This window comes from Acinonyx jubatus, chromosome C1, assembly GCF_027475565.1.
Source record: "Acinonyx jubatus isolate Ajub_Pintada_27869175 chromosome C1, VMU_Ajub_asm_v1.0, whole genome shotgun sequence".
Lineage (NCBI taxonomy): Eukaryota > Metazoa > Chordata > Mammalia > Carnivora > Felidae > Acinonyx > Acinonyx jubatus.
In genome coordinates this window covers 195,842,779-195,868,484 of record NC_069381.1, presented here as the reverse complement: position 1 = coordinate 195,868,484, position 25,706 = coordinate 195,842,779, and the positions used below count along the sequence as shown (strand labels likewise).

Sequence of the window (25,706 nt, the reverse complement as noted above, 5' to 3'; positions counted from 1 at the left end):
CAGTTGCCAGAGGATTTTTCACCTTTAGTGTATCTGTTTTATGTATGTTTCACTTGTTATTAATTGTCTACCTAAGAGGAAATGAGAAAATATCAAATTAAGGTGAAATACTTGCATCCAACTTTCAGACTTAAAAAGGCTGATTTTGTGAAATAGCTTCATGAAAATGTAAGTGGAATATTTTAGCAGTTGCCCTAATAAGTAAGTGAATATTTCAGCAATTGCCATAATGGGTGCATAAAATGGGCAATGAAGTTTCTTAAATGCTTTGTAAAGAACTCATAGTTTACACGAGTTGAAAGTCAAGTGGTAGAATTATTAGTTAATTAATTTATGGAGTACAAATTTATAACAAGGAATTATAGTGCCATTTCTAATAAGTGACACATTATTGATTAATTATTAAATTACAGAAATAGGATTTTACATGATCTTTTATCTGTTTTCTCTTTTGAACAGTAATTGCAAATCATAGGGATGTTACATGCTTGTAGGATATGTAAAATAATATGGACGAGCAAAGGGAAGAAAGTAGAAATCCTCTATTACCCTACTCTATGGAGTTAAGTAGCATGGACATTTTGAAGTACTTTCTTCCCATCTTTTTCTATACATGTGATATATTTGTCTTTTTAACAAAAATAGGATCATATATGCATTGACTTATGACCCATAGTTTAATAATATACTCTGAACATGTATTTTTTGTTTATGTGGAGAATATCCTTAATATTTTTCTACAGTTTTATTTGTAATATTTTCTTAGTAGTCAGTTTATGTAGATATACTATGGCTTTTTAAACAACCACCTTATTGTTGAATACTTAGGTTTTAGGTTTTCCAAATTTTGTGATTATACATGATTATGTAATACCTCTGTGTACACATCTTTATATGTTTATATGCTCATTTATTTTTGATCACTTTCTGGATGTGACATTGGTGGATCAAAGTCCTAAACACTTTCATTTCCCTTCAGGGAGGACCTATCAGTTTATACTCTCACCAGTAATGCATGAGAATGCCTGTTGTATTTTACCTTCCCCAAACTAGATATTATCCTCTTTTAATTTATGAAGAAATTTATGGGTAAAATTATATGTTACCTAATTTTCATGTAAATCTTTGCTTTTATAATTTTTTAAGGTTTATTCATTTATTTTGAGAGAGAAAGAGAAAGAAAGCACGCATGAGCAAGCAGGGGAGGGGAAGAGAGAGAGAGAGAGAGAAAGAGAGAGAATCCCAAGCAGACTCCTCACTGTCAGCACAGAGCCAGACATGGGGCTTGATCTCACAAATTGTGAAATCATGACTTGAGCCAAAATCACGAGTCAGATGCTTAACCAACTGAGTCACCCAGGCACCCCTAAATTTTTTTTTTATATTTAGGAAGAACATATCCTATCCTGAGAATAAGTTAATGTGTACTATCCTGAGAATAAGTTAATGTGTACATTATTTTAAAAAATCCTCATCACTTTTGATAAGGAAAGAGGGAAGATGGTGGCGTAGGAGGACGCTGGGCTCACCTTGTCCTGCTGATCACTTAGATTCCACCCACATCTGCCTAAATAACCCAGAAAACTGCCAGAAGACAAGCAGAACAGACTCTCTGGACCCAAGTGTAGACAAGAGGCCCATGGAAGAGAGTAGGAAGGGCAGAGAGGTGGTGCGTGCTACATGGACTGGCAGGAGGGAGCAGGGTGGTGGAGGGGCAGCCCAACTGGCAAGGCGAGACCCCGAGTCTGGCTTGCAAAAGCGGAGGGGCCGGAAGGTGTGAGTTCTGACAGCCAGCAGGACTTAACATCTGGAATGTTATAAGTCAACAGCTATGCTCTCAGAGAGTGGGGCAGGTGAGAGGACGCCAGGAGGGAGAGTTGTTAGGCCCAGAAGGACAGAGCTGGGGTGGGGGGAACAAAGGTTCTGGCAAGCGCCATTTCCCTCTCCCATCCCCCAGCCAAAATTCCAAAGGGAACCAATTCCCGTCACTGAACTTGTTTGCACCGTGCAAACGCCCAACACTGTGCTTCTGTGAATCCATCCTTCCGATGGGCCTGCCTCCCTCCCAATGCTGCAGGGCCCCTCCCACAGGGGACCACTGATGGCAAAATGAGCTAAGCTTGCCCCTCCTGCCCCAGTGCACCTTGCAGATTTACCACGGCTAATATGCCAGATCCCATTGAAGCAGCACCACAAGCCTGGCAGTGTGCAAGTAGCCCAGACAGGGGCCACACCACTCCACAGTGAGTCCTGCCCCTGGGAGAGGGGAAGATAAGGTACATACCAGTCTGACTGTGGCCCCAGAGGTGGGCTGGGGGCAGACATTGGGTCTGACTGCGGCCCACCCACCAACACAAGTTACTCCAGACAGCACAGGGGAAGAGCCCTGCAGTTCCGCGCCACTCCAGGGACTATCCAAAATGACAAAACAGAAGAATGCTCCTCAAAAGAAACTCCAGAAAGTAGTGACAGCTAACGAATTGATCAAAAATGATTTAAGCAATACAACAGAACAAGAATTTAGAATAATAGTCATAAACTTAATCGCTGGGCTTGAAAAAAGTATAGAGGACAGCAGAGAATCTATTGCTACAGAGATCAAGGGACTAAGAAACAGTCATGAGGAGCTAAAAAATGCTATAAATGAGGTGCAAAATAAAATGGAGGCGAACACAGCTCAGATTGAAGAGGCAGAGGAGAGAATAGGTGAATTAGAAGATAAAATTATGGAAAAAGAGGAAGCTGAGAAAAAGAGAGATTAAAACAATCTAGGAGTATGAGTGGAGAATTAGAGAACTAAGTGATGCAATGAAATGGAACAATATCCGTATGGTAGGAATTCCAGAAGAGGAAGAGAGAGAGAAAGGGGCTGAAGGTGTACTTGAAGAAATCATAGCTGAGAACTTCCCTGATCTGGGAAAGGAAAAAGGCATTGAAATCCAAGAGACACAGAGAACTCCCTTCAGACGTAACTTGAATCGATCTTCTGCACGACATATCATAGTGAAACTGGCAAAATACAAGGATAAAGAGAAAATTCTGAAAGCAGCTAGGGATAAACACATTCTAACATATAAAGGGAGACCAATAAGACTAGTGACAGACCTATCTACTGACACTTCGCAGACCAGAAAGGAATGGCAGGAAATCTTCAATGTGATAAACAGAAAAAATATGCAGCCAATAATCCTTTATCCAGCAATCTGTCATTCAGAATAGGAGGAGAGATAAAGGTCTTCCCAAACAAACAAAACCTGAAGGAATTCATCGCCACTAAACCAGCCCTACAACACATCCTAAGGGGGATTCTGTGAGTGAAATGTTGCAAGGACCGCAAAGGACCAGAGACATCATTACAAGCAGGAAACCTACAGACAGCACAATGACCCTAAACCCATCTTTCAATAATAACACTGAATGTAAATGGACTAAATGCCCCAACCGAAAGACATAGGGTATCAGAATGGATAAAAATCAAGACCCATCTATTTTCTATCTGCAAGAGACTCATTTTGGACCTGAGGAAACCTTCAGATTGAAAGTGAGGGGATAGAGAACTATCTATCATGCTACTGGAAGACAAAAGAAAGCTGGAGTAGCCATACTTATGTCAGACAAACTAGACTTTAAATTAAAGGTTGTAACAAGAGATGAAGAAGGGCGTTATATAATAATTACAGAGTCTATCTATCAGGAAGAGCTAACAATTATAAATGTCTATGTGCCGAATATGGGAGCCCCCAAATATATTAAACAATCAGAAACATAAGCAACCTTATTGATAAGAATGTGGTAATTGCAGGGGACTTTAATACTCCACTTACAACAATGGATACAACATCTAGACAGAGAATCAATAAGGAAACAAGGGCCCTGATGATACATTGGATCAGATGGACTTGACAGATATATTTAGAACTCTGCATCCCAAAGCAACAGAATATACTTTCTTCTTGAGTGCACATGGAACATTCTCCAAGATAGATCACATACTGGGTCACAAAACAGCCCTTCATAAGTATACAAGAATTGAGATCATACCATGCACACTTTCAGACCACAATGAGATGAAGCTTGAAATCAACCACAGGAAAAAGTCTGGAAAACCTCCAAAAGCATAGGGGTTAAAGAACACCCTACTAAAGAATGAATGGGTCAACCAGGCAATTGGAGAAGAAATTAAAAAAATAAATGGAAACAAATGAAAATGAAAATACAACAATCCAAACGATTTGGGATGCAGAAAAGGCAGTCCTGAGAAGAAAATACATTGCAATCCAGGTCTGTCTCCAGAAACAAGAAAAATCCCAAATACAAAATCTAACAGCACACCTAAAGGAAATAGAAGCAGAATGGCAAAGACACCCCAAACCCAGCAGTAGAAGAGAAATAGTAAAGATCAGAGCAGAAAAAATAATATAGAGTCTAAAAAAACTGTAGAGCAGATCAATGAAACCAAGAGTTGGTGTTCTGAAAATATAAACAAAATTGGTAAACCTCTAGCCAGGCTTCTCAAAAAGAAAAGTGAAATGACCCAAATAGAAAAATCATGAATGAAAATGGAATTATTACAACCAATCCCTCAGAAATACAAGCAATTATCAGGGAATACTATAAAAAATACATACCAACAAACTGGACAACCTGGAAGAAATGGACAAATTTCTAAACACCCACACACTTCCAAAACTCAAACAGGAAGAAATAGAAACCTTGAACAGACCCATAACCAGTGACAAAATTGAATCAGTTATCAAAAATCTCCAACAAATAAGAGTCCAGTACCAGATGGCTTCCCTGGGGAATTCTACCAGACATTTAAAGCAGAGATAATACCTATCCTTCTCAAGCTGTTCCAAAAAATAGAAAGGGAAGGAAAACTTCCAGACTCATTCTATAAAGCCAGCATTACTTTGATTCCCAAACCAGACAGAGACCCAGCAAAAAAAGAGAAATACAGGCCAATATCTCTGATAAATATGGATGCAAAAATTCTCAACAAGATACTAGCAAATTGAATTCAACAGCATATAAAAAGAAGTATTCACCATGATCAAGTGAGATTCATTCCTGGGATGCAGGGCTCATGCAACATTCGCAAATCAATCAATATGATAAATCACATTAATAAAAGAAAAGATAAGAACCATATGATCCTGTCAATCGATGCAGAAAAAGCATTTGACAAAATTCAGCATCCTTTCTTAATAAAAACCCTCGAAAAAGTCGGGATAGAAGGAATATACTTAAACATCATAAAAGCCATTTATGAAAAGCCCACAGCTAAAATCCTCAATGCGGAAAAACTAAGAGCTTTCCCCCTGAGATCAGGAACACGACAGAGATGTCCACTCTCACCACTGTTGTTTAACATAGTGTTAGAAGTTCTAGCATCAGCAATCAGACAACAAAAGGAAATCAAAGGCACCAAAATTGGCAAAGATGAAGTCAAGCTTTCACTTTTTGCAGATGATATGATATTATACATGGAAAACCCAATAGACTCCACCAGAGATCTACTAGAACTGATACATGAATTCAGCAAAGTGGCAGGATACAAAATCAATGTACAGAAATCAGTTGCATTCCTATACAATAATAATGAAGCAACAGAAAGAGAAATAAAGAAACTGATCCCATTCACAATTGCACCAAGAAGCATAAAATACCTAGGAATAAACCTAACCAAAGATGTGAAAGATCTGTATGCTGAAAAGTATAGAAAGCTTATGAAGGAAATTGAAGAAGACATAAAGAAATGGAAAAACATTCTGTGCTCATGGATTGGAAGAATAAATATTGTTAAAATGTCAATGCTACCCAAAGCTATCTACACATTCAATGCAATCCCAATCAAAATTGCACCAGCATTCTTCTCAAAGCTAGAACAAGCAATCCCAAAATTTGTATGGAACCACAAAAGACCCTGAATAGCCAAAGTAATATGGAAGAAGACCAAAGCAGGAGGCATCACAATCCCAGACTTTAGCCTCTACTACAAAGCTGTAATCATCAAGACAGCATGGTATTGGCACAAAAACAGACACATAGACCAATGGAATAGAATAGATATTTCAGAATTGGACTCACAAAAGTATGGCCAACTAATCTTTGACAAAGCAGGAAAGAATATCCAATGGAAAAAAGACAGTCTGTCTCTTTAACAAATGGTGCTGGGAGAACTGGACAGCAACATGCAGAAGGATGAAACTAGACCACTTTCTGATACCATTTACAAAAAAATTCAAAATGGATAAAGGACCTGAATGTGAGACAGGAAACCATCAAAACCCTAGAGGAGAAAGCAGGAAAAATATCTCTGACCTCAGCCACAGCAGTTTCTTACTCGACACATCTCCAAAGGCAAGGGAGTTAAAAGCAAAAATGAATTATTGGGACCTCATCGAGATAAAAAGCTTCTGCACTGCAAAGGAAACAATCAACAAAACTAAAAGGCAACCGATGGAATGGGAAAAGATATTTGCAAATGACATATCAGAGAAAGGGCTAGTATCCATAGTCTATAAAGAGCTTGCCAAACTCCACACCCAAAAAACAAATAATCCAATGAAGAAATGGCAGAAAACATGAATAGACACTTCTCTAAAGAAGACATCCAGATGGCCAACAGGCACATGAAAAGATGCTCAATGTCACTCCTCATCTGGGAAATACAAATCAAAAGACACTCAGATACCACCTCATGCTAGTTAGAGTGGTTAAAATGAACAAATCATGAGACTATAGATGCTGGCAAGGATGTAGAGAAACGGGAACCCTCTTGCACTGTTGGTGGGAATGCAGACTGGTGCAGCCACTCTGGAAAACAGTGTGGAGGTTCCTCAAAAAATTAAAAATAGATCTACCCTATGATCCAGCAATAGCACTACTAGGAATTTACCCAAGGGATACAGGAGTGCTGATGCATAGGGGCACTTGTACCCCAATGTTTATAGCAGCACTTTCAACAATAGCCAAATGATGGAAAGAGCCTAAATGTCCATCAACTGATGAATGGATAAAGAAATTGTGGTTTATATACACAATGCAATACTACTTGGCAGTGAGAAAGAATGAAATATGGCCTTTTGTAGCAACATTGATGGAACTAGAGAGTGTTATGCTAAATGAAATAAGTCATACAGAGAGAGACAGATACCTTATGTTTTCACTCTTATGTGGATCCTGAGAAACTTAACAGAAGTCCATGGGGGAGGGGAAGGAAAAAAAAAAAGAGGTTAGAGTGGGAGAGAGAGCCAAACCATAAGAGACTCTTATAAACTGTAACAAACTGAGCGTTGATGGGGGTTGGGAGGGGGGGAGGGTGGGTGATGCGCATTGAGGAGGGCACCTTTTGGGATGAGCACTGGGTGTTGTATGGAAACCAATCTGGGAATAAATTTTATATTAAAAAAATTCCCTTATTTCATTTTTTTTTCATTTAGATCGTTGATTCAACTGAATCTTACTTATATACAATGTGCAAGACAGCAATATAATTGCACTTATAAAGTGATTAACATTTATATTTGTTAGAATAATAAATGTTTTCAGTAGATACTTAGCTGCCACTTTAACTCTATACTAAACTGTGGGCTAATTTTTAATTTTCTAATCTATTTTTATTCACTATTACCCTGTTTAAAAATATTATATCTTTATACATTAGTTTAATAATATGATAGATTGAATTCTCCAACCTTACCAAGTACATTCTTTTTCATGTACTTAAATTTTCCAAGTTTGTCAACTTACCAAAAATATTATATCACATAACACATTGGATAAGATTTCCATTTAATTCATCATTAGAGAAATGAAACCTAACAAATTTGAGTTTTCACATTTAGAAATTTGGTAGATCTTCTTATTTATTTTTTGAATAAATTGTAGTAAGGTTTTTGACTTTTAAACCATATGTATATATATCCTCCAAACATTAATAGTTATTTATTTGTGTGGTTTTTTTTCTTTAAAAAGTAGCCTAAATCTCTTGGTGGTAAATAGATTTCTATTCTCACAATTTGAGCAATGTGAAGTTGAAGCTTAAAAATGTACTATATGGGATGAAAAAAATAAGTGAAAGGTAAATGGCAGTTAATTAAATTGTAATCCAATACAAATACCTCACTGAGTATTTAAAGAAATAGCTCTTTTTTTTTTTTACTGTTAACTAATAACATGTTACAAGAGAATTTAAATCTATCATATTTCTACAAATTATCCAATCATTTTTTATTATAAAACTTGAAATACAACATAGGAAATATGCAACACTGCTCATTTGTCATTTCAAATATCTGTAAATAGAAGTAGAGTTGCTGAGGTAAAAGATACATACAGTGTAATTTTGATACATATTGTCAACTGTCCTTCCATGGAGGTTGTGAAATTTATACAACCACCAAAGATGGAAGAGCATGCCTCTTTGACCACAGTATCAGTAATAACGTGACTCATGAAATTTTAGGATTTTTGCCAATGTGTAAGTAAAAAAAAAACAAAAAACTATCAAATTTTCATTTGCAATTTTTTTTTTCTAAAATTGGTTTGAGCAATTTTTCCTCTGTCCTAGAAACTTTTTTTGTTTCAATTATTTGTGGAATAAATTTTGAAGTTATTTGCCCATTTTTAAAATAGAATTGTGGTCTTTTTTTTCTTACCAATTTCTGAGAGATTTTTATATGTGAGTGGGATTAACCCTTTGGGTTGTAGGATTGATGTTTCTCCTGTTTTTAATCTCTTTCTACAGTGGTGTTTTGTTTTTGTTTTGTTCTGTGGAGAGATTTGTTTGTTTTTAAAATATAACCACTTCAAGATTACACATCAAATTATCCAGGTTCTCTTTTTATACTGTTTGGGAAAATAAGTTTATATTTAAATCTTTGATGAATTGAAACATTTCCTGAATTATGAGATAAGGTAGAAATTTAAAATTATTTCTTTCAGACAACTATCCAGTTGCTACAACATCATTTCTTTTACAAATTTTCTTTTTCCCATTGATTCGAAATACTACTTTATCCACGTATATCAAATTTTCCCGTGTTAGGTGTGTCTGTGATGTCTCTATTACATTTCATTGAAACTCAGTATCATATACCCATGTCACAATTTTATTTTAGTAATACATATATATTATATACACACACACATATATATATATGGTTAGTGTGTGTGTGAGAAAGAGAGACCTATATATTCATTTTCTACACTGCTATCTTACTAAGCTGTCTTTATAGTAGTTTTCAATACTTTTTCTTAGGCTTTTCAAGTATATAATCCTATCATATGCAAATAACAACAATTGTATCTCCTCTTTTCTAATTTTTTTTCTTCCCAATTCTCTTTTGTGATTATGTTAGCTAGTTCATATCTACTATCTATTTGAAATTTTAAAGGATAGTGGGAATCCTTATCCTTTTCCTGACTTTATTGAGAATGCCTTTAGTGTTTACCTATTAAGCATGATTCTGTCTTTTTGGGTTGAGGTAGGTACATTTTATCATGCAAAAATTATCCAATTTTATTTTATCAGCAGTTTTTGTTAATAGTTTCTGCTGATTTATGTCTAATATCTTTAAGTATGAATAGAAATAACATGATCTTTCTCTTCAATTTTGAAGTAGGATACGTTTTATTAATGTAGTTCCTAATATTGAACTCTCTTTATAAACTCTACTTTATTAGGACGCTTAATTATTTTAACCCTCTTCCAGATTCTTTTTGTTAACATGAATGTGCAATCCCATTCCTACAGTCTGAAACTCCCTCCCCCCTTTTTTTTCCTCACAACTTTGACACAAAAACTCAGTTGGGATTAAAATGTGATTTGAGACTCTATTCAATCTCCATATGATTGTTATATATCTTGTAGAAATGTCCATGTGATTGAAGAATGCTGCCCTAGAACCACTGGCTATGTAATGTACTATACAATATATGAATTCCATTCTCTTTGTAAAATCCACAACCCAGGGGTTTTAGTTGGGGGATTTTGTATTTTATTACTTCCCTATTACTAATTATAAGTAAAGTTGTCCTCCATTTATTATTTTCTTAGTTTGTATTCTTTGGTTTGTATAAATAGTATACTCCAGAAAAAAGAAAAGAAAATTTTGTCCTTGTCTGTCTTCTGGAAAAGCTTAATTAACATTAGAATTATCTTTTATTTAAAGGTTTGATAAAACCTTTTAAATTAGAAAATAAAACATTTTTGAAAATCCATTCAGTATGGAGGCCTATGAAATAAAATGTCAAAGTTCTTTGCTTCTACCTTCTCACTTCTTCTTTTAGTTACTATTCTGATCATTGAATCACTGTTAAAAATTGGATGTGTATTCTTCCAGAACTTTCCTTATGCCACATACAAAAACAGCAAAGAAGGGTTTATAACATTTTTTAAATCTATTAATAAAGTGAATAGTTTTTTATATTTTTTGAACATTTGTATTTTGGAGCTGCCTATTTGTATACTTTTATGTTGTTTTTATTATGGTCATTCTGTAAAGATTTAGTGTTTTAAAGAGATTAGCTCTTGTCTGTCCTCCCTTACCTTCTCACTTTTCCCCAGAAGCAACCATTGAATCATTTCTAATGTTCTGTTGTGTTTCTACATAGCTCTTTTTCTGCATACATACAAATTTTCATATCTACTTAAAATTGTATACCATTTAAAATATTTTAAATACGTATTACTTAAAATGTATGTATTCAATACACATTAGTATATTATATATAAAATAATATATAGTCTACACTCCTTGCTTATTTTACATAGCAGTAAAAAAGGTCAATAGAGTCTTTTTAAAGGTTGCAGTATATTTCATTACTCCACTGAAGGACTATTGCATTTTTCTCCCCTCTTTTTGCTCTTAAAATGCAGTAAAAATGTAGTACATGAATGTGGGGAAAAGTACAAGAAGAGGGATTGCTGACTTCAAGTTGCATGAAAACTTTGATAGAAACCATCTTCTTAAAGTTGTTTCACCATTTTATGAACATCTTTTTAATATCTTTACTGATTTGTGGTATTATCAATCTCAAGTTATTATCAATCCAATATTGGTATCTCATTTTTATAATTTTTATCTCCCTGGATCCCTTGGGGGGGGGGGTGAAGGATATTTCCATATGTGTATTACACATTTGATTTTCTTCTGTGAATTTCCTTTATATACTCTGACCATTTCCTACTCTATAGAGCTATTTTTTTCTCATTTATTTCAAGGAGCTTGTTGTATACTAGGGATGTTAACAATTAGATGTGTCAAACGTTTGCTCCCAAGCACCTCTAAGGTCCCCTCTCTCTCTCATTTGTGCACTGCCCATCCCTTCTGTTGGCTTCTTCCTTTCCATTTTCCCTTTTGGCGGGTCTATTTCCCGTCTTATTTGTATCACTACTAAACTAGAAGGGGATAAGAGAAAAGGAGTTAAATATTTGAATAGGGCCTATGGCAACATCAGTTTAGTTAGCAAGGATATGGAATCTTCTCACTCAATGTGTATGGAGGATTTTGTGGATGCTTTCTGTCCATTCCAATTTTTCATGAAGTGACTTTTCCTTCAGAACCATTAATAATGACTGACTATCCCAGTGAAAACATGGAACTCACTGACATACTGGCTGATCAAATGTAAAAAGTGCAATTAGGATGCTCTAATGCACAAATATTTTTTTAATAGAATGTATGGTCAGTGACCAAAGATTTGAAATATTTGTCACTCAAAACTAGAATGTTTTCTTCAAGCAAATGCTGTGCTACTTTACTTTTTTGTACTATAAAGACAAAACCATAAAGAATATTCATTAATTCACACAGGAAGGACTCAGGCTGAAAGATAGGTCAGAATACCACAATCTTGGGGAAAGATGGACAGTCAGGAAATATATTTTTCAAGAAGGCATTTGGATTGCTAGCTCTTGCAGACATATAGAGGAGGGAGAAGCAAATGTTTAATAACGTTTTAAAAAACAATAGATTCCTTTGTCAGTTCCCTCCAGGCCTTGCCAAATAAAAAAGCATCTCTTTCTCCTCTTATTTTGTGTGTGTCCAGTCATTCACATTTTTCCTGAATGTTTCTATTTTTTCAGACAATTGACGGTATTTTCTTGATGGTAAACTAACTGTAGTAAGAATGGAGTTTATAGCTTGGCTATAATTATTGATAACCCCTGGCAATCTTGCTGGAGGTAATCATTAAGACCGGGAAATCAAACATTCTCTCTCTTGTTATATTATCAGAAAAAATTTTTAGTATATGTCTTTAAATGTATTCTTACAAATTATATTATGGAGAATAAAGAGAGGCCATCACTGTATGAGCTAGGGAGCATATTACTTTGTACTTTATAATGTTAAAAATAAATTTAAAGATAATTGTTACATTTTCATTGGTAAACCAATGTTTTCTGGGAAAAACATGCATATATTATTGTATTTCCTTATTCTATTTGCTCTTAAGTAATCTGAGAATGAAGATTTTTATATTAGCTGAATATTGAGTTTTAAGGTCAGGTGTGGTACATTCTATCATCTTAAACTTTTGTTTTATATCTTTAAAGCCTCTTGCTCTTGGCAAGTTATAATTCAGGAAGGCAGAAAAATTGATTTTAGTATGCAAAAACAAAGTATTTGGCAGCTAAGATAATCAGCATTTATGCAAACTAAACATTTGCAATATTTATGAAGATTTAAGAAAATGTAGAAAATGTTATAGGACTGTTTACAAATTAAGATCTATTGCCTGTACCTTGAATCCATAGGGTAGATTTTTATCCTTTTTTCAATCTAAGACAATGGTGGCATACTTTAAGAAATAGTTTACATTATAATAGGAAAATTAATCTTGTATAGAATAAGAAAGGCTTACTATGTGTTGGCAATTTAAGAAATTGTTCTAGTTGTATTCTGTCATAATAAACATCTACTCTCCCCCTTCCCCTGTGCCCCATCCTGGCTCTTCCACACATGGGTAATCTGTTTCTGTTTTCTGGGCCAGGCTTAGAAAGAAAGCAAGCAAGATGTGGCTCAGTATGTTCTCTCAGTAAAATAGTATCATTGGTGGTCATAAGGGTACTCCAGTGATTTTTAATATGCTTTTATTTGACAATGATTATACTTCACTTTTTGGGCACAAGTGACTAATTAGTGTTATTTAATAATAAAAAATATGTCATAATGTTATATTACGATTAGAGTTCATCTTCCTACTAAGTCTAATTCAGGTTCATTTCCCTTATTAAAAGAAAAAGGTTTCCTTTGAAATGGCAAAAGGGAACAGAAATGGTCTTTTTGTAGTGCATCATGAACAAAATATTGGAAAAGTTAACTAATAGATCTTGTTCTCTCAACATGTTTTCCATGAATACTAATGGGCTACTAATTAATTAACTAATTAATTGAACAATTAAAGTCCATTCATTATATGTTTTTATACAAAGAAGGTTTCGTTTGAAGACAGATTTCTACTCTATAACGTGGAGTAAAGTATAATAATCTTGGGTTACATCAAATTAAAGGTGATTAATTTGTAGTGGCTGATTTGACATTTGATGTGAACGTTAACTCAGGACATATTACAGGTTTTGGTGTGGGGTAGCTAGGATTATGTGGTAGTGAATGTGTAAACCCTGTGTTTTAAATACATGGTCTAGAATGTTTTAATTCTGCGAGTACTCTGAATATGTCCAGATGAGAGTTTTTAACTATAAGCATGGTTTTGTTTACCATAAATATGAAACAAAGCCAACCAGGGACACCTAGGGAAGAGAGGATCCTCAAGGACCTGTTTAGACAGTTGCTTCTAGAAAAAAAAACAGTCTTCAGTCAAAGACTTGTCAATCCTATTTTTAAAGATTGATTAGGTAGCTGATTTTTTTCTTCCTTCTGTCCTTGGAGAAAATGAAAAATAACAGGTCCTCTTCCACTTTAGACTAACCATTCATATACTTGATGACAGTTAGGTCTCCCTTGAGCCTTCTCTTCTCCAGGACAAATTATGCTAACTCCTTCAGTCTGTCCTCATAGGTCCTATTTTTCAACCATTAAATCATCTTATTGTTCTTCCCTGTATCTTTTCCAGTTTCTTCAAAATCCTTTAAAAATTATAATGTCTTAAATTGTATATATTTACATATATTATATAGGTTAGGACTTCAGGTTGATATTTATTTCCACCTTCTAAGTCAGAAAAGATGGTCACTATGACACAGGTCAGTTGGATGAAAGGAATAATAGCAAAAATAGAAGGCAAGTGAGCAGCTTCATATTCAACTCAGTGGATTCTTATGATGCAAAATAGTAAAACTGTGCCTGCAAAAATGTCCTAAGTGTTCTTTATAAGTCCTTTGGGAAGACACCAAGACAAGAAAACTATTGTAAAAACAACTAGAACTGCTTTTGCTTTTTCTTTAATAAACTGATACCTCCTTTTACTAATTATAATTCTATAAAGAAAAAGATTAGCAGATGAACTAACATAGTGGCAAATTCAGGACAAAAAAAAGGTGAGTAATAGAAGAAGATGAGCACTTGTTAACTCAAGGAAGGGCACAGGGATTCAGTATAAGAGTGATTTCAGTTATTAAGAGCTAGAGCCATTTTTTTTCAAGCAGTCATTAATGCCAAGAGGGGGCATTTGTGGAATGCTACCTAGCGTTGCTTTATTTTTTGGCAGCACATGACCAGTAGGAAGAACATGATACTGGCTTTGCTGATATGCTGCCCTGGGTCTATGGCACTGCACTGTGTTCTCTTCAGCATCACGTTGATTTTGAGTGATTTACATACAGTCTGCATTCAACCTCTCCATTCCATGAAGACCAAAAAGGAACCCATAATCTTAGAAACCAAGTTTCCCTCTACCCAATTCCTGTGAGAGCAAGATTCCAGTGTAATAAAAACCTACAATAAAGGCCCTAAACCTTCTAGTCTTTCTTACTTCAACTTAAGTACATTAATAATTGAATTTTGTATTTCTTTGATAATTCAACTTTAAAGCAAAAGGTTTTTCTATGCCCAAAGCCAAGGATCTGGCATTTACCCTACTCTCTCTCCTGGTTATGCACTATGAAATGGGATGAACTGCTTTATAGCTTCCAAAGAAAGAAATTAAGTCATAACAAAAAGATGGTTTTGTGTTCTTTCTAATATCCTCCCTATAAATCAACAGTCAATAATAGGGACCACAACAGAGCTTATAAGAGCGTTAATTCCCCAGATGTAAAGCTTTGTGAGGCACCCATTGCTGGTTTATTTTCACATTAAGTTGGGATAAAAGTATAAATTTGCCATGCCCATATTGAAGAACCACAGGCAAACAGTGGGATCTTGCATCGAATGGTGGGCAGTGGTAGAATATTTGTGTTTTGCACTAACCCCTCTTTGAAAGCTAATGCAGTATGGTCTTACCATTTTTGCAGACAGGACAACACTGTTCTGGTTCATAGACTGGGTTGACACACTCAGGAACTGCGCAGTCTGCTACAACACAGTGAACTTCATTGCTGGGCTCACAGCGACACCATTCACATGGAGAGGGCTAGGAACAAATCTAAAATTAGCCCCTTTTCTCCTATAACTTAATGCTTGCACATTCATATGCTGTTAGAAGATAAAACATCAGTGTTTATATTGGCTTTACTGTATCAACTCCATTTACCATGTGTATGATCATTCTTCCCCAATGGAAAGCAACCTGGATATCCAAGCCAAAGTGGGTTGCTGTGTGGAGCTCAGGTTGCCATGAGCAACTGGGGCACTATGGGATGACTCTTCCTATGACTTATGTTCCTACTTTACGAAGAAGTGTTGGGACAACTAATATGTCACCTCTTGGTTTGGTTTCCAGATGCACTGATTGCCCTACCTTCCTCTGGCAAACAGGAATGATACTGGATCATGTGAAGTAAGTTTTTGCTATTTGTCACTTTTCTTCCTAAGAAAGAAAAGGATTACTGAGAAGCAAGAAAATGGTAAATGGACATCCTAACCCTTTGTATGAACTCCTTTTCAAGCTAACCTAGACTCTAAATGGCATTTTTTTTCCAATATGAATTTTAGAAAAGATTGCATTTGGGATCCAAACGTTCAGGTACTGCCTCTTGAAAGATTTAGTGAATACCTTTCATCTTTCCTGCTTGCTTTTATGAATGAACTAAAATCAATTGACTTAAAAAGCCACTAGTTAGAGTCAAAGACTAAAAATGGAACTGAAAAGTGATTAATTTAGAGGAGGAAAAAAAAACAGGCAGAAAACAATTTTTGTCTCAACAGTACTTACCAGCCAAAAGTGAGTTTGAGATTTTCTGTTTCTTTTCCACAAACTGCCTATACCACAAATAATCTCAAGCAGTGACCATTTTGTGATGTTCTCATGTTTACAAGTTCTATCTCTAATTTCTCATGCAACAGAGTTTGGAATTCTGGAATAAAAACTTGGAGGTCTCAGAAGTTATACAAGTGTCTACTTCTCAAATCATTCCATTTGTTCTGAGAACATTCTACCTCCAGTCCTATGCCACAGTGCCACAATCTGTGTTGGAAATCTAATAGTCCAATAAATCTTTCTCACAGGCCACAGTTACTTTGAGGTAAATTTTGCATTGTAAAATGCAATTTGCAAGTTCCTCACTTGCAAATTGTGTTAATTAAAGCTCTCTGCCTTTGTCTCAATTGCTACTGTCCATATCAGCTCTTGTTTTTCTTCAACCTGTGGGGGTGAAAACCTTTCAACTAATTATTTTCAAATTAATGTTACCTTTGCTTTCTGCTTGGAGAATGAGAGTCTAGCTTTCAATTATTTTACTTTCCAATTTAGTAGGAATAAGAGAATTAGACATAGAATCTGTAGGAAAAGTATTTCTAACGTTGTCAATACATTCATTGAAGGGTACAGTTAAGCTCCTTACTGTGTGGTGAGATGTGTTAAGTAGTATCTCAAAGCAATGTATTAGATCGTCCTAAGGGCTGGGATTTTTCTGAAGCTCCTCTACTGAAAAATCTCAGGAAATTAAGGAAAAGACACCATAGCACATTATTTGTTGGCGAAATGTGAGAAATCCTGTGAGAAAGGAAAATTTTTGCTGCTCTAACTCCTTATTTCACAAGCCCCATTGTGCTATCTTAAATTCCCAAGTAAAATGGTCAGAAGCTGTCTCCCTTTCCTTCGTTAATTGCAAAGAATTTTTACATAGGCTTCTGAAGTGCATTTATGGTTAATATGAGAGAAAAAGGGAACCACTAATATGACTTCCACACCCTGCCCTTCCATAGCTGTGACCCTTCATTCTTGCTGCAGGACGGGCTGATCTGTGCAACTCTAGTGGACTGATTCAGCCATTAAAAATCCCAAAGAGCCCCTAAATCTTCCAATGAAAAATGTTTACTCAAATTAACTGTGGCCTGTGAGAAAGATTTATTGGACTATTAGATTCCTAACAGAGATTATTAAAGACACCATTCTGACTCAAACAATGTTTTTGGAAATGATTAACTACTGGATATCATGCCAAGCCATTTACCTATGTCAACTTACTTATTTCTCATAATAAGCCTATGAAGGAAGATTTGCTATTATCTTTATCTCATAGATGAGGATATAGGCTGAGAGGGTCAATAACTTCCTTAGGCCTAGGCAGCAAGGGACAGAGGCAGGATTTGAACCCAGGTGGTGTACTTGCTATAATGTCCTGCCAGTGATAGCAAGAATCACTATTCTGGGTACTCCCATTTGCGTAGTTCATTTTACAGTGGTTTGGACCCTTCTCTATGCAGGCCACATCCAGAGGAATAGCCACTAGGAACTGAATAATTGATTTATGGAAGATGCGTACTTCTGCTAAAACAGGGAATTTCACTAGGGTATTTAGTGCATAAAGAGGTTATTATGGAGCCATAGAGCTTTTTAACCTTCTCCAAATGTAAATTAGTAAGAAAAGAATAGTAGGTTGAAGTTAAGTTGCCCTGAGGCTCACATCCTTTGGGGCGTTGGCATCTTTAGCCTCGTAACCACACTGGAGGGTATCTGAGAGAAGCACTAACAGATGATGGTGCAGTAAAGACCCAGGGGCATCTATGTGAAGCCAGTGGAGACTGGATGTGTATGCCCTAGAGTTCTGAGAAATATTCTGAGGAAGAGCTATGACTATAAGGCTTGGTGATAAAAGTACACCTGATTTTTTAAGGGATTTTGAATAATGAGAAACATAAATTGGAAAAATGAAAGTATCACCCTAGCCACTGAGGGACATTTTCTTTGAATCTGACGTTATTCCCTGACTCTGACTTTATTCAAATACCACACCCTTCCTGGGTCTAAAATCTCTTGTCAGACACATGCAATTTCCTCTTTTGTTTTCATTAATTTTTTCCCGCAAATAATCTCTTTCAGTCCATTTCTTCTCACATCTCCATGTGTGCCCCACCCCCACTCTGAATGCTCAATCAAATTTAACTCATTGACCTTACTCCAAAGCCCCTTCTTTCTTCTTCAGCCTTATCAGGACTTCGCTTTCACAAATTCATCAGTTCAGATACCAGTGATTTCTTGCCCAACTTGACTTCTTCCACTGCCCCTGCTTTCTCCTGCACTTCTGAAAAGACATTGCATAAGCAGCAAGAAGTCCCTGGGAATGAACAGTGTGCATTGTTCCTACTTTAAAAATCCTTCCCACCTTGCAGCCTAAAACTGAAAGGTTTGGTGCTTTCCATAATCTTTACATCTTTAAGGGCTGAGCTGGTTGCGAATTTCCTCTTATCAGGCTCTTCAATGTGAAAACTATAGATTAAATCTGAAAATGTCCCTGTAAAACCAAAGATTAAACAATAAAGCTATGCTTAGAGGAACAGAGGAACACAGGAACAGAGTAAGTACTTGGAATAAAATTATTCTTACTTTTTTTTAGAAGAACATGTGAAATTACAACTAGTGACTTTTGTCAGCTAGAGATTTGGTAAGTAACATGATTAAATAACACCATCCTAAAATTTTATACAAGAAAAATCTATTTCTAAGAAATCTCACAGAACATGTCATTTCTGTGAAAGCTTTGGAAAATAAAGTAACATTCACTATATATACCTTTACATAAATTTTAATTAAAATTAAGATTAGAAGCCAAATGTATTAATGCATGTATTAGATAATCTGATAATTTTATGTCTGTTATGAATCTGTACACCTCCTGCTTAGGGTTTTTGAATATCTAATGTGGACTCTGTTTAAGTAGAAACATGCATTTTATCTGTACTTCCTGTTATCACTGAATATATTTGCATGGCAAATCCAAATGCTGTCCCAGCTGCCCCCAAATTTCAACGGGGTTTCCTACTAGATACATATATTTATTTATTTTCTGATTAATAGAATAAAAGGGGATTTAAAAAAATTGATTTAGGTAATTGGAATCCAAATTTTTCTCCTTGGTATCAGAGAATGGAAATATGACAATACACATCAGTTTTTTCAATGGTTAACTTTTGAAGACCTTGAAGCTAAAATCCCAATGCCATTGTCTGTGGTTTTTGAGAATTCTTAGAAAATTGAAAGGGATGTGCCAGAACCCTGAGAATAGTAGAATGCTCCATGATTTTTTGAAATAGAGAAAGTAGCCTGAAAACTAGTAACTTAGCTTACTAGAATAATTGAGTAACTCCAGAAAAATTGTCAAATATGCTCTCTGTGAAATTTGGAAGTGAAGTAAGTCATCACTAAGAGTTAACGTAGGATTATGAGAACATGTTAATACAGACTGGTTGCATAGAATTTTCGAAATGTTTGTAGAAAATGCACATTTATTTTGTATTCTGAGTACACTGGCTTACTTTCCATATCTGAGGAAAGTCTGGATGTTTGGTTTATATCACCGTACCTTGTGGCATCATTATTTATTTGGAGGCTGTTACTGGAATTGTTTGTAGAGCTCCCATGAGGAAATAGTCACAGCCTACCAGATTTGTTACCCAAATTCAATCCTCAAAGTGACAAGGGCATAGCAGTGTTCAGTTTACTATTTTAATTTGATGAAGTTTACAATAGTTTTCTTACAAGTTGGAAAACTCTGAATTTGGAAAATTAGAAAAACAATATTTCCTTTAGTTGGCTTTGTTTGGATGGCTGTGATATCATGGTTAGAAGGCACTTCTCCATAGCCTTAGTACTTAGAAGTACTAAGAAGTACTTAGTACTTCTGGTCTCTGATGCTTTATCACTGGCTGTGAATCTTTGGAAAATTAGATAAACTTTCTGTGCCTTAGTTTCTTAATCTATAAAATGGGAATAACAGTATTACCAATTTCACAGAGTTACTGCGAAGCACATTAAATGTGTAAGACAAATTATAAATTGTTATTTTATTCACTTGCAAACTTATTGATGGTTTTCTGAAAAAAGTGTAAAATTCAACGATAGCATAAGACTAGATTTAAAAGAATATTTAGGTTATTTTTCTTGTTCACAGTGGAATCTGATTACAGAGGTGGTTGCAATGAAGTTTTATAGAACTTGGTTTGTTGCAGGTCAGAGGGAGGATGTGTGAACGAATAGAATTAATCATGTCAGAAACATATTGAAGAAAAATTGTTATTAGAAGTCTCTAGATAAAGACTAATTGTGAACCATTAAAATGACCATCATAAATCAGTCAGGGAAAGGAAAAGAAAAAATGAAAAGCAACAAACCTGTTTTCCTTCCCTGATGTCTTAGCATTTAGACGTCAACTCAAATGCCCTTTTTCCAAGGAGCTCTTCCCTGATATCTTTCCATCATCCTTCTCCATCACACTGCCTATTCAGAACTCTCATCAGTGCATGAGATTATCTTACTGGTTTGAGTATACGTTTATTTATTTTTATCTGCCTTCCCTATCATTATAAGCTTCTTATAGTATATTGTTCATTGCTATACTCAGCACCAAGAAGCTATCTTAGCACATGATAGATACTTAACAAATATTTGTTAACATATACAAGTCATTTATGCGCAACCTATGTTTTCTTATTTGTAAAGCCATACTTCTTGGGCAGCTTCATCTATGTTAATCATTCCTGGATAGGATTCTGATTTGATAACATACTTGCATTTTATTTAAATATTATAAAGGGCACTTTGTGGGGAAAGGTTCCTGACTATGAGTCATCAAATGAGTATCTGGGTTACAATATTATGACAATGAACATAAACTTACTTTTTAAAGGCAATTTGAAATTCACATTACCCACCATGTGGATCACAAGTTAAATCAACCTTCAAGCACTCCATTGACGAGACTCTCGCAGTAGATAATTATAGACTTATTGCACTAGCAAATACCATGATAACTAAATTTAGGGTAAGAATACATACAGAGGAATTCCTCAGGAGTCTGCGAAAAAGCTAGTCTCATTTTATAAGGTGTGTTAAGTTTAATGGTTGCCTTTTAAATAAAATGATTTTAGTATAATATAAACTATTTTTCAGGAAAAAAATAACAACAATCCTGATTTTAAACAAGTCCATTTTCCTAAGGGATGACTTAGATTACAAAGTCCAACAAAACACAAACAAAGGAACAAAGCTTGATTCCTAGAAAGCCTCCCATGAATTGTAGAAGGCTGAAGTGGTGAATGAATACAGTATTCTACTGCCAAGTTTTAGCACACTGCTATATCAATGGCTTTCCTTCTGACCAAGTGATATTAGGCTTTTCATACCATATGGTACTCCATTTATTTGATAATATTGGCAAAAAATTATTGGAGAATATAGCTCAGATTGCTCTTCTAAAAACTTCCCATTAAACAACAATTTAAAATTTGATCTCCACCAAGGAAAAGATACTGCTTTAAGAAGCACTCTTCTTTTAGAGATAATTTATGGCATAAATTTTATCACTTTATGGAACAAATCTCATTACTTTCAAACTGTATGAGAAATTTGGAATACTATTTCAAAGTTGCTGATGCCTGTCAGGAATCTCAGTGTTCACTTCATTAAAATATACATTAAATTACAGAGTACAAGAGTATTTAGCATCCATTGCCACTACTGTAGCCAGTAATTTGCATGTGGCAGATGTCACCTACTGATCAATACAGCCAATGGATTTTAAACAAAATTCACAATCCTCTGAAAGAAAACCCATTGCACCAGTGATTAAAATGCTCCTCAGTGTCCTGCATCAAATGGGACTGTAGTGATTTCTTCAGTGATCTGCCCTATTGATTGGAGCACATTTGAAACACTGAGGTTGTAAGACTTACCAAATTATGAATATAGAGCTGGAATTCCTTTAAGAATTTAATACTACTGAAGTAAACAGAAAACTGGATGCATAGAGTTTTCTAAACAACCTCAGTTTGTCAGCAAATGTGTATGATGTTATCACTTGAGTAACAAGTTAAATAATAGCTGTTCTGGCTTTGTCTGAGAAGTTGGTACTTTGATAATACATTATGGAATATTATTATTCAGTTGTCTATCAAAAACCACTTTATGTTTGTTGAAAACAAACATTTTAGCCAGGTGATTGTAAGGAGTACACACAGCTGTGCCCATGTAGATATAATATACTATGTAGGCAATAAACTAAAAATCAGAAATAAGATATATGAATTTAAAAATTATTTATTGAGTATATCTATTAAATGCATAGCATATATAAGATAAGGTATAGAAAGTATACCAAGATGAGCTATATATCTAGCCTGTCCTTAATAAATGACAGTCTAGAAAAAGAAATAAGATATCTATAGAAATAAGTTTTGATTTTGTAAAACAAATTATTTTTCATAAAAATAACTGATGGACCTATTATAAGGTCCTATGGACCTATTATAAGGAGGATAGAATTATTGGAGTTAATCTTTCTATTTTTATTTCTATTTATTCTGACCCTAATGTAAAACACAATAATATTGCAAAGAAGTTGATGAAATATCCAATCTAAAGTTATTATTTATCAAGTATAAAAAATGTTCACTCGGTCTTAAAATTTACCATTATAGGGACACCTGGGTGGTTCAGCCAGTTAAGTGTCTGACTTCAGCTTGGGTCATGATCTCGCGGTTCATGAGTTCAAGCCCCATGTGGGGCTCTGAGCTGATAGCTAAAAACCTGAAGCCTCCTTCGGATTCTGTGTCTCCCTCTCTCTCTGCCCCTCCCCCCTAGCAGTCTGTCTCTCTCTCAAAAGTAAATAAGGCATCAAAAAATTAAAAAAAAAAAAAGAAACTTACCGTTATATTTGCAACACAACAGTGGCATTATATTAATGATTTTTTTCTTTGAAAAAAATTTTTTCCTAAAAATTTATTGAAATGTATTTTGGCTTATTTTTAAGAGCAGGCAAGTCTATAGTTACATACTACCTATTGTAATAAGCTGATGGTATATAGAACCAATATTTTTCTTCTGAATATTTTCAAGGAATTTCATGACAATAAAACACAGCTTTTTCTGAAATATGAAGAATAGCACACAGGAAAATAAACTGTAGAGAAAGAGAATGTAAACAAAAACATCTTTCTTGAGTTACAATCACCGATGTATTTTTTAAATAGACAAAGTATACTTATTAAGGAAATAACAGTGTATATTTAAGAAAAAAAGAAAGAATGTGTTAGCTGCCTCTACAGTCTTCAAAGGAGAACCCAAAGATATACACGAAGGCTAGAAGATTTAGAGTGAAGTAAAGATTTTGATAAAGTGTCACACCTATCCTTGTGAAATAGCCTAGAAAACCAACAGCCTTTAGTCCTTCACTGATAAGCTGGATTGACTTTTGGTTTTGATACATTAAAGACCCTTGACGATGAACAGAATATTTTGACTACAGCCCGTATGTCTCCATGGTAAGGATTCTCCACTCATCACCTATTTATGCAATAGGAAAAAAAATGAACAACTCTATAGCTTCAAAACTTTCCTGTCGACACTAAAAAGAACAGATTGTTGATATCAGTTAAAATCCAGTCATCTACACTAGCATTAAAACAGGGCCATGTGTGCGTGGGGGAGTATACATTACCGTTAGAATTCTACAACCTGAAAGAATCATGTTAAGAGACATATAAGACCAGGCCTGTTCTATGAGAAACATTGAAAGGAGGTGTTTTGCATGGTTGTCACTGAACTCAGGGCTTTTCAGAGTGTAGGATGTGAAAATATTAGGCCTAGAACAACCAATTCCATTTGTATTGGGAGTACCAATCAGACTTAGTTCAGAAGTCTCTCTTTGCCACTGTCTCAGAATTTCTCTGGGCAAAAATGTACTAAAAGTTGAAGTCTTCTGTTGCCTTTCCATTTGTTGGCAACATTATATTTTTACATATTATGAAAAGGCAGTAATTGAAAATTAATACAGTGAAGTACTTTATAACTGCTAATAATAAAATATATTAGTTTCCAATTTTAAGTCCAAACAGCAATTTCCTTCTCAATGTTCTACTTCATTATTTGATGCTTAATTCATAGCCTACCTCATTCCACAAAAATATGTTGAGATGGCTTATGGGCAATAGTATTAGAGTATATTTTAATTTAAAAAGTCTTGACTAATTTCTTGATAAACCTTTGACTTTAGTGTGTATTGGTTTTATGCAGGGTGCAGCAAAAACCGTCAGTTTTGAAACTATGTATACCAATAGCTAGTACTAATGCCTAGTGCAGTTCGGCCATATGACCCTGTGGAATGAGCACACTTGGAACTCACCTCCTGCCATCAGAGTGTTGATTTATCTTAAATTACTTGAAACTGGGTTTTCTCATTTCTCAGGTGGAGGTAATAATAACAATATTAACAGGGCTCAAATTGCATCACTGGATTCTTAGGAGAATGAAAGGAAATGATATAATATGCAAACTATGTAGCCTTGCTTAAAAGACCCTCATTGTTATGGCTTTCAGTGTGACCAGTGTTTGTATGTATGTATGTATGTATGTATGTATGTATGTATGTATGTATTTATATTTCTCTCCATCCATTTTCAATGGCCATGTATTTATCAAGGGGATATATTGATCATAAATTGTTTTTATTAAATTATGGCATGATTATTTCAATTATAAGGTATTTGAAATATTGAATTTGTAAGGAATATATCTTTTAGAGTTTTAAAAGCAATTTGGGTTGCATCTCTAAAATGTAGCAATGTATGTACTCATACTGTGGTTAGATGAGGATGACATTGGGAAACATTTTTAAATAGTTAATTAGGTTCTTGTTTACTGAGATGAAACTCCAATATTTAATCAGATTCTTGGTCCAAACAGATTTTTAACAGGGTAACTTTAGCTCACCTTGTTTTGAATCTTGATTTAGGTGTGTTCTAGCTTCAGTGTGAATGTCCTAGGGTCTCATTAACTAAAGGAAAATTCTCTGTGATTGTCCTTTTTCTCCCTAATGAAGCTTTCTAAATCTCAGCAGCCAAAGGTTTGCTATTTTAGTAGGATTTTATTTTTAATGTTGGGGAAAAATTAAAGTTAGGCTGAATACATTTAATTTTTTTTCCCTGTCACATTTAGGAAAGGGAAATAAAACTAATATATGGTGAAAATAAGTGGAGTTCCAGAGAGCTGTGGCTGTTCTCTCACTATAAAGAAAAATGACTTAATTTGGTAACCACTGGAAGTTTTTGTAGTAACTATGGTATTTCCAAGACGGCAAAATCATTATCGAAGTCCATGGTTTGTTGTTGTTGTTTTTAAATTTGTATTTCACAGATGTAAAA

The 25,706-nt window shown here is 34.9% G+C and overlaps 1 protein-coding gene across 1 annotated transcript in view; it reads right to left on the bottom strand.

Annotated features, from left to right (window-relative positions):
* Nucleotides 1-25,706, bottom strand: part of VWC2L (von Willebrand factor C domain containing 2 like) — a 160,011-nt gene that overhangs the window by 118,882 nt on the left and 15,423 nt on the right. Inside the window, exon 3 of the mRNA XM_015074550.3 lies at nucleotides 15,414-15,543. Within this exon, the coding sequence (XP_014930036.1) occupies nucleotides 15,414-15,543 (130 nt within the window). The remainder of the gene's footprint in view (nucleotides 1-15,413; nucleotides 15,544-25,706) is intronic.